This window comes from Sus scrofa, chromosome 6 (assembly GCF_054392235.1).
Source record: "Sus scrofa isolate SSC_HxYL_T2T_F1_AM1 chromosome 6, Sscrofa_HxYL_maternal_Yorkshire_Landrace_v2.0, whole genome shotgun sequence".
Classification (NCBI taxonomy): Eukaryota; Metazoa; Chordata; class Mammalia; order Artiodactyla; family Suidae; genus Sus; species Sus scrofa.
Window position 1 is genome coordinate 52,127,749 of NC_139388.1, and position 8,962 is coordinate 52,136,710.

Genomic DNA, 8,962 nt, shown 5'->3' on the forward strand with positions numbered 1-8,962 from the left:
GGCTCAGTGGGTTAAGGATCCGGCGTTGCCGTGAGCTGTGGTGTAGGTTGCAGGCGCAGCTCGGATCCCGCGTTCCTGTGGCTGTGGTGTAGGCCAGCGGCTGCAGCTCCTATTCGACCCCTAGCCTGGGAACCTCCATATCCCGCGGAAGCGGCCCTAGAAAAGGCAGACAAAACAAACAAACAAAAAAACCAGCATGACTTTTTCCCTTGAAAATAATTTGAGGGAGATTTACTGTGGCTCCTGTAGCCTCTGATTCATGGATTTCCTCTCAATACTCGAAGCCCACCAGACAGGGCGACTGTTCTCTTTCGCTGAGCCTCCATATGAAACTGACTGTCTTTCCAGACCGTTTATAGGAAGCTCATGGGAGGAGGGGCCCGCTCCTGACTTTTGGCTGTTAGGACAAATCAAGCAGCCACAGACTGGATCCCTCGGTTAGGGCCTCAGCTTGACCTCCGAGCAGCGGGTGTCTGCCCTGTTCTGCGGCAGGGGCGGTGGAACGCCCTCCGTCTGGAGGGAGGCGTGGTGCCGGCTGACTCTCCTGGTTGGCTTGCCCCAGGCGGCAAAAGAGTGACTGGGGGTGAGCGCGCCCGCTGCAGTGCTCCCGAAGCCTTTTGTCTCTCTCGGGCTCCCGTCCACCCGCCTCTCGCCTGCACCCTTATTGGCTGCGGTGCGGGCCCGGGGCGGGGAGGAGGGGGGGGGGGACGAGTGGGCGGGGCCTCGTGGCGTCAGCGCAAGATGGCGGCCTCGGCGGGGCTGTTCTTGCGGTTGCGGAGCGGGCTCTTGCAAGGCGCGCGGGGGCTGTGCGCGAGGCTCGCGACGGCGCCTCCCCGGGCCCCAGACCAGGTGAGCTGGACTGGGGTGGCCCTCGGGTGCGGAGGCTCCTTCCTGGAGTTCCAGGCGGGCCGCTGCCGCCCAGAGGCTCTGGGACACAGCACCTCAGGGTGCTGAATGGAACGCCGCCCGCGTTTTGGGTCTCTTCCCTGCTTCCCCGGGTAGGCGGCGCTTGCTTCCCCGGGCTAGATGCTTAGGGGCTCAAGTGCGTCCTTTGGATCCTACCTCCTCTGGACCCCACGTGGGCGCCCGGGGTGGGGGTGGGGGGGTCACCTGTTCTCCCGTCTTGGCCGCCCTAGGTAATACTAGAGGGGGAGGGGCCCGGGAAGGTCGAGTCCCAGCGTGGCCTTGAGGGTATTTTCCCTGAGAGGGGTGTGGTGGAGAGGTAGATGTTGGAGCTTCTGATTTTGACCTCTCTCCATCTTGACGGAGACCCAGCCATTCTGATCTCCAGGTCTTTCACTTACGTGCCCTACTTCTCCAAGCCCCAGAGAAGCTATTGCTCCTCCAGCCTCGCTCCTATCCCTTCCCTTCCATATCCTGCTACTTTGAGCCCCAGACATCTGGATGACCCTACTCCCCGTCCTGTCCCCTTGTGTGTCCTTCATTGCCTTGCTTTAGGAATCCCAGTGTGCAGACGGACTCCCTGATCTCATCTCCCTGCCCTGCTTTTCCCCTCTTCAGGGTCTCCAATCTTTTGCCTTTAGGATCCTGGGCACCTAGCCTGTCAACTCTTGAACCCCTGGAATCTTGGCTCCAGGCAGGAACACAACTCCGGAGGCCATGTGGGTGTCTGCTTTCTGGCTTCCAACCTTGATTCTTCTCAGTTCAGGGTACCCAAACCACCCTGACTTTTCCCCTCTCTTGGCCAACCTACCCCCTCTCAATTGCAGACTGCAGAGATCGGGAGCCGAGCAGGCACTAAGGTCCAGGTCCAGGGGCCACAGCAGCAGAGGAGCTCGGAGGGTCCCAGCTATGCCAAAAAAGTCGCACTCTGGCTTGCTGGGCTGCTCGGGGCTGGTGGGACCGTGAGCATCGTCTATATCTTCGGTGAGAGACATATGCCTGTCCACCAGTTTTCTTGTCGACCCTCTGTTCTACTGCAGAACAAACCTCCCCGTTTCTTCTAAAGACTTCACCCATCTGTGTTCCCTGGCTCCTCCCTCAGTAGGGCAGCCAACTAGGAAATGAGGGTGGTCTCCCACTGTTCTCCTCAAAGTTCTACTCTTTCTAGTTGTTTCTTGCCCTAAACTACAGGGAGTCAGTTGGAAGAAGAGGGAGGATAGGCCTGAACTAACTTCCTAAGCTACCTCTTCCCTCAGCACTCAAAACCCCAGACCTTCCCCTAGTCCCTTCATTCATTCCTCAGAGACCCAAAAGGCCCTGCCCCAGCCCTTTTTGTCTCAGAGGCCCAAGAATCCTGGCGAAGAGCCCCCTCCTCTCTCAGGAGACAATGCCTCTAGCCCTCTTCATCAGGACCCAGGAGTAGCCCCCCTGCCCCCTTCCTCCCTTAAAACCCAGGAGACCAAGCCTCAGTCCTCATTCATCACTATCTTCCTTGCAGGAAACAACTCTGTGGATGAAAATGGTGCCAAGGTGAGTAGCAGAGAGACTCAGACGACTTACCGGGGGTCTATCCTGTGGGTCTCCTCCCGATTGGTCTGTTCAGGCTCATTTCTGGTCTGGGGTGAACCTCTCCCTCGCAGAGACCTTTGCCTACTCTTCCCGGGGCCCTGGTGATTCCTTTTCTGGGTGTGATGGGGTTCTGCCTCTGCCATCTCAAACCTTCCATTATTCTCTCTACCTCCCAGATTCCTGATGAATTCGACAATGGTGAGTAAACAAGCACAGATTCTGGGGTTCCCTGACCCTCCCTACTCTGCTCTCCCCATCTGGTGCACCCCCCCCACCCCACTCCCGCCCAGTCAGGATGTGGGGGAATCAGCAGGTGGGTGGCTTGGGGGAGGGGCATGCAAAACTCCAGTCCCCTTCCCAGGCCCCTCAGCTAAGGAGCAGATGGTCAGAGACAGATGGGGAGGGGAATCCTGGGTGGGTGGGGGTGCTTGAGGAGAGCTGGGCTGTCCTGTCACCAGACACATGGCTTCCTGTGCCTTAGATCTGAGCATCTGCAGCCCCTGCCCCGTCTTTATGACAGGTCCCCTACCCATCCAGCTCCTCATTTCCAAAATAATAACCTCCTTCCTTCCTTCCCCTTCCGATTAACCAGCTTTTAGGGAGTTTCTGACAAGTTGGATAGTAGAGTAATTGTCAATTCTATCACACCTGGTCCTTCCCAAGAGAAATATAAAATTGGTAGGTCCAGAAAACCACTTGTGTTGGGAAGTTTGCAAACTGGCATGTTAGGACAGTAGTTGTTTTAAACTAGGCAGGTAGGTAAGTATGCTGTTTAACTGGACAGATGTAGCATCATACTGGTTTAAACAGGGCAGTATACTAATTTAAGCTGGGGGGGTAAACTTGTGGGTTTAAAATGTGTGTGTCTTAGCTTAAGTGGTGTTGCAGTATTTCGGTTTGAGAAGGGCAGGCCCACAGATAGTCGTTTAACTAAACCAGAAATACTGTATCGAGATGGGCGGTCATGTCAGTTTTCTGTTTGAAGCTGTAGTTGGTATATTCACCTAAACAAGGATTTGTCCACCCTGGCCATACTGATGTTTTGGATCAGATAGGTCTCTGTTGTGGGGGAGTGCCCTGGTCATTTCAGGATGTTTAGCAGCATCCTGGGCCTCTGTCCACTGGATGCCAGTATTGTGACAGTCAAAAATGTCTCCAGACACTGCAGAATTTCCTGAGGCGGGGAGCATAGAATTACTCCTAGTTGAGAACCACTGGCTTCAGGTATACACATGTGTGTATATAGTCATCATGGCTTAACCGGGTTCCTCCCGCTTGCTTACCGCGGGCAGCTCTGGAAATGTAGAGCTTCACAGTGGACTAGACATACTGACGTGTCAGCGCATTTATATGCCTGTGGGTTTTACGTGGGCCAGTGTGTGAACATTGTGTTGTCTACATGGGGTGGTGTGGGGCTGTAAGTATCTGATTAAAACTTGGCAGGTAAATGAAAACATTTGTTCTTACCTGACAGTTAGTTACGTCATTGCTTTCTACCTCTGCACTTAGAAACGAGCTGTTTCAAAGCAGATGCGTGTGCAGGCCTGTTTGTATCTGGTAGATGAGTAAACCCCTGGTGTGTCCAGGAGGTTGAGCAGCGGCTTATCTTGAAATCCCTTTGTGCCCTGGTGTCTCCTAGATCCAATTCTGGTACAGCAGTTGCGCCGGACATACAAATATTTCAAGGATTACAGACAGGTGAGCAGGAGCCCTGGGCCCGACCCTGTACCTCCACCCCCCGCCTCCTGCCTCCTGGTCTCAGTGCCCCGCTTTGTCCCTCTTTCTCAGATGATCATCGAGCCCACCAGCCCCTGCCTTCTCCCAGACCCCCTGCGGGAGCCGTACTACCAGCCGCCGTACACACTGGTCCTGGAGCTCACGGGCGTCCTCTTGCACCCTGAGTGGTCGGTGTGTCCTGGGGAAGGCGGCGGGTTGGGGAGACTAGATAGGCCAGGTGGCTTGTGCTGACGTGGTTAAGAGCATAGACTCTGGAGCCAGGCTAGGGTTCAGCCCCCGTTGGGCTCAGTGATCTTGGGGAGGAGCTGCTGCTTCTCGTGGCCTCGCTCTCAACTGTGCCGCTCCCCGTCCCGCAGGTCGTTGTAAGTGCACCTGGGTGCATGTAGTGCTCCCGTGGTAATGCTACCGGGAGCCAGCTGTTTCGGTGGGACCCAGACCCTCAGCCGCCGCCTGCCCTCCTGAACCCCGCCGAGAGCCACAGGGACGGGGGCGAGCACTCTGGTTCCAGGAATCCCGCAGGCCGGGTCTTCTTGGGGCTCCAGGGGCCTCCGGGTCTGGGTTTCACTGTCCTCCCTGCCTTTCCAGCTGGCCACTGGCTGGAGGTTTAAGAAGCGTCCAGGCATCGAGACCTTATTTCAGCAGCTCGCCCCTTTATACGAAATCGTCATCTTTACGTCGGAGACTGGCATGGTGAGGCGCCGGGCGGCGGAGGGCGGGTCGATGTGGCGGGCGGCGAGCCTGACCGCGCTCCCTGTCCCATCCCACCCCCAGACTGCGTTTCCCCTCATCGACAGCGTGGACCCCCACGGCTTCATCTCCTACCGCCTGTTCCGGGATGCCACGAGATACATGGATGGACACCACGTTAAGGTGCCACGTGGGGGCCATGGTGGGCCTCTGGGGTTCGGGAGAGGGCCAGCCCTTCCTGAGGGAAAGGGGACCCCAGCTCTGACCCCAGCCTCCACCTGTTTCTGGTGGAGAAGCAACCAGCCGTTTCTGATTCTGCCCCAGGTCTGATGGTAGTAGGACACCAGACTGCCCCCAGCCTGGGCTGGGCCTCTGTGCCCCTCTCTCTGTCCTGGGATCTGGGAGTGGGAGCAGGGGAAATGGGGGTCTCTCCAAAGAAAATCTTTAGGGGTGTGGGGTAGGGACATGAGGTTTGGAGGCTGATTGTTGTCTCAGTACCGGGAGTTGAGTGCCTCTGGGCCCGCGTAAATCATAGTAGTTTACCTGAGAGTCTGTCGGAGCTTGTTTGCTTTGGGGTCTGTTACTGTGGCCACTGCCATATCCAGGAGTCTGGGGGGTCTGTGAACGGGCCTCTTTGTGAGTCTTTGTCCAAGTCTCCGTGGGTCTTGGCATCTGTTGGGTTTCCGACTGGGTCTTGGTGGGTCTTGGGAATCTGTGGTTTCTCGAGGTTCAGAAGGACGTGGGCTGTGAATGAGGGTATGAAAGAGCGCCTTTCTTTGTATGACTCTGTGTGTTGCTATGGATTGGTCTGCACCTCTTTATCTGGGTGAGAGGTTCACAAACGGGCAGTGGTTAAACACACAAATGGCCACCTCCCTCCCCAGGGAACCTTCAAATCAGCCGCTCTCTACAGCAGGCCCGGGGCCGGGAGTCTGTGTGACTAGCTCCCCAGCTCCTGCTAGGGTTGATGTCATCATCCCATCTGGCCTTTGGGAGGCCCCGTCGTGGTGATCCCAGCGCGTGATGCCAAGTGCGTGTGTGTGCTTTCTGTCCACCTCTCTCCCCCTCTGTGGGTTTCTGGTGGGAAGGGAGGGGCTCAGACCTTGACCTGACCTGTCACCCATTTCCAGGACATTTCATGTCTGAATCGGGACCCAGCCCGGGTGGTAGTCGTGGACTGCAAGAAAGAAGCCTTCCGCCTACAGCCCTACAACGGCGTCGCCCTGCGGCCCTGGGATGGCAACTCCGACGACCGAGTCTTATTGGACCTGTCTGCCTTCCTCAAGAGTGAGGCTGGCCTCTGGAGCCCTTGACTCTCAAGAGGAATGATAGATGCTTGATTCTGGCCCCATTTGTTTTTGGTTTTTAGGGCCACACCTACAGTATATGGAGGTTCCCAGGCTAGGGGTCACATCGGAGCTACTTCTACCAGCCTACACCACAGCCACAGCAGCACCAGGTCCAAGCCACGTCTGTGACCTACACCATAGCTCACAGCAACGCCAGATCGTTAACCCACTGAGCGAGGTCAGGGATTGAATCCACATCCCCCTAGCTACTAGTCGGGTTTGTTACAGCTGAGCAACAATGGGAACTCCTGGCCTGTTGTTTATGTAAAACTGGGAGGAGGTCCATGAGCATCTTTCAGGCTTTAGAAGCTTCTTAGAACATTTGGGATGCTCTGGGATGTTTAGTGTACACCCAGGAATGTTCAGGGGAGCCCTTTTAGACAGAGAAGTGTTCCCACCATCCCACCTCCTGCTCCCCGGGTCTGACCTTTCCCCTTGTGGGCCCTGCCTCCCTCTGGCCTTCAGCCTGGCTGACCCTGAGCTGCTGTGCCCACAGCCATTGCTTTGAACGGTGTGGAGGATGTCCGAACCGTGCTGGAGCACTACGCCCTGGAGGAGGACCCTCTGGAGGCTTTCAAACAGCGGCAGAGCCGGCTAGAGCAGGTGGGTGCTTAGATCCCCAGCGTGCGGAGGGAAGTGGGGGGAGGGATGGGGAGGGCGTCACATCAGTTCCCCAGGCTCCTGGAGGAGGAGCCCTGGAACAGCCTGGCACCACCCTGGCTGTGTGATCTTGAACAACTGCCTTCACCCTCCATCCCAGAGGCCCTTGTGATGAGGGTGGAATTGATGCTGCAGGCTGCTCTGACAGCAGGAGGCAGGGGATGCCAAGCCTTTGTGATAGGTCAGGAGCCCTTAGTGGTCTCGAGCAGGTCTGGGCCTGGTATTTTGTAGAGTGGGGGCTTGGAACAGGCACTTGGCCCAAGGGTCTGGGCAAGGAGTTCTGATGCCCTTGATTTGTGCTGGTAACGTGTAAGGGGGGCTAAGGATGCAGATTGAGTCTGCGAAAGAGATCCCAGGAATCTAGGTGTTGGGTCCTGGCTGGAGCTCCTGAATGCCAAAGGAGGAATGCCTGGAGATTTGGGCCAGGGTTCCCTCAGCATCAGACAGGGGGCACTGCTCAGGATTGGGCATAGGGGCACAGGGAGCAAGGTGGTGTGGTCCAGTGTAGGGCCTGGGGAGGGTTTCTAGGCTTCGGGGGAGGGCCCCCTGGGATCTGGGGAAGGGATTATGAGGGCACCTGGGATTTGAGTTGGTTCCTATGGTTCAGAGCTGGCTTTTGCCAGTGTCAGAAGGGGGTCCTTGGGGTCTGGGCTCATCCTGTGTCTGGGCTGGTGTTCCAGGATTTGGGGGAAGGGGCAGAGGTTTAAGGACGGTGCCCCCTGGGCTGAGAGCTGGAGACCTGGGAGTCTGGGGGGAAGCTCCGCCCACCCTGGGCTGACGACCTCCTCTGTCCGTCCCCCAAACTCCAGGAGGAACAGCAGCGCCTGGCTGAGCTCTCCAAGTCTAGCAAGCAGAACCTCTTCTTTGGCTCCCTCACCAGCCGCTTGTGGCCTCGCTCCAAACAGCCCTGACCTTTGGGCCTCCTCAAACTCAGTGCCTGGGCTCTGGGCCCCAGGCCCAGGGCTCCCAGATCACAGCTTGGGCAACTACATGGCCAATAAAGTTCCTCCCAGACGCCACAGTCCTGTGTCCGGATGGTCTCCAGATGGGGGCGTCAGGGTGAAGTGTGGGACTCTTGGGTCATCATCCCACAGTGGCCGATCAGCTGCCGAGCACAGAGTGGGCGTGCTGGTGGAGCCGGGTTGGTTTGTAACCCAGGCCTGGGAATCCAAGAAGCTGGGTAGGGCCCTGCCCTGGCCGTGTCTTGCCGTGTGCCCTGTGATCTGCAGACGCTCGTCTCTCTCTGGCACCATGTTCCTTGTGGAAAAAAGAAGAGGACGGCACTGGGGGTTTGAAGACAGGCAGCTGCCTGGCCGCTGCTGTGTGAGATGTGGGCTCCAGTGGACCAGCGATCGCCCCATTTCAAGAGGGCAGCTGCCGCTCCGCTCTGCCAGCTGTGGCCCTGTGGGCAGGTGGGCCTGGAGTTGCTTGATTTTCTGGTCAAGGAGAGTTTTATATTAAACTTTAAAATGTTGGCTTATAACTAAAACAGACCATGGCAGCAGCAGCATTCTGCAATGGGACTTTTCCCCGTGTTTACTCCATGTCCTCTAAATGCTCTGTCCAGTGCAGCAGCCAGAGGCCCCAGGGGGCCATTGAGTACTTGAAATGTGGGGAAGGTAACTGAGGGATGGGATATTTAATTTGGTTTCATTTTAATTAATTTTTTTTGGGGGGGGGTCACACCTGCGGCATGTGGGGGTTCCCAGGCTAGGGGTCTTATCAGAGCTACAGCTGCTGGCCTACACCACAGCCACAGCCACTCCAGATCTGAGCCATCTCTGACCACCACAGCTCACGGCAACACCAGATCCTTAACCCACTGAGTGAGGCCAGGGTTCAAACCCTCAACCTCATGGTTCCCAGTCAGATTTGTTTCTGCTGCACCACCGTGGGAACTCCCATTTTAATTAATTTAAATGGCTGCATGTGACTCCTGGCTCCTGCAGTGTTCCATCCATTTGGGTATTATCTAAGAGTGTGCGTTTTAGACTGGCCGAGTTCAAATCTAAGCTCTTCCACTTCTTGGCTTGTGTGATCACAAGCCACGAGTGAGT

The 8,962-nt window shown here is 56.7% G+C and overlaps 1 protein-coding gene across 5 annotated transcripts; it reads left to right on the forward strand.

Annotated features, from left to right (window-relative positions):
* The first annotated feature begins 719 nt into the window (after nt 1-719).
* On the forward strand, nt 720-8,394 carry TIMM50 (translocase of inner mitochondrial membrane 50). 5 transcript variants are annotated; one of them, XR_014806102.1, is made up of 11 exons: nt 720-849; nt 1,731-1,887; nt 2,402-2,433; nt 2,649-2,670; nt 4,112-4,170; nt 4,261-4,376; nt 4,795-4,899; nt 4,981-5,079; nt 6,027-6,183; nt 6,742-6,848; nt 7,715-8,394. XR_014806102.1 is itself a non-coding variant. In XM_021097543.2 (11 exons), the coding sequence occupies exons 1-11, from the start codon at nt 742-744 to the stop codon at nt 7,814-7,816; spliced, it is 1,068 nt and encodes a 355-aa protein (XP_020953202.2). In that variant the 5' UTR covers nt 720-741; the 3' UTR covers nt 7,817-7,926. The 5 variants fall into 5 exon arrangements, 2 of the variants coding, with proteins under 2 accessions (XP_020953202.2, XP_084816930.1); XR_014806101.1 differs by having other exon boundaries at nt 4,261-4,380; nt 4,981-5,926; nt 7,715-7,926; XM_021097543.2 differs by having other exon boundaries at nt 4,261-4,380; nt 7,715-7,926.
* Nucleotides 8,395-8,962: the final 568 nt, after the last annotated feature.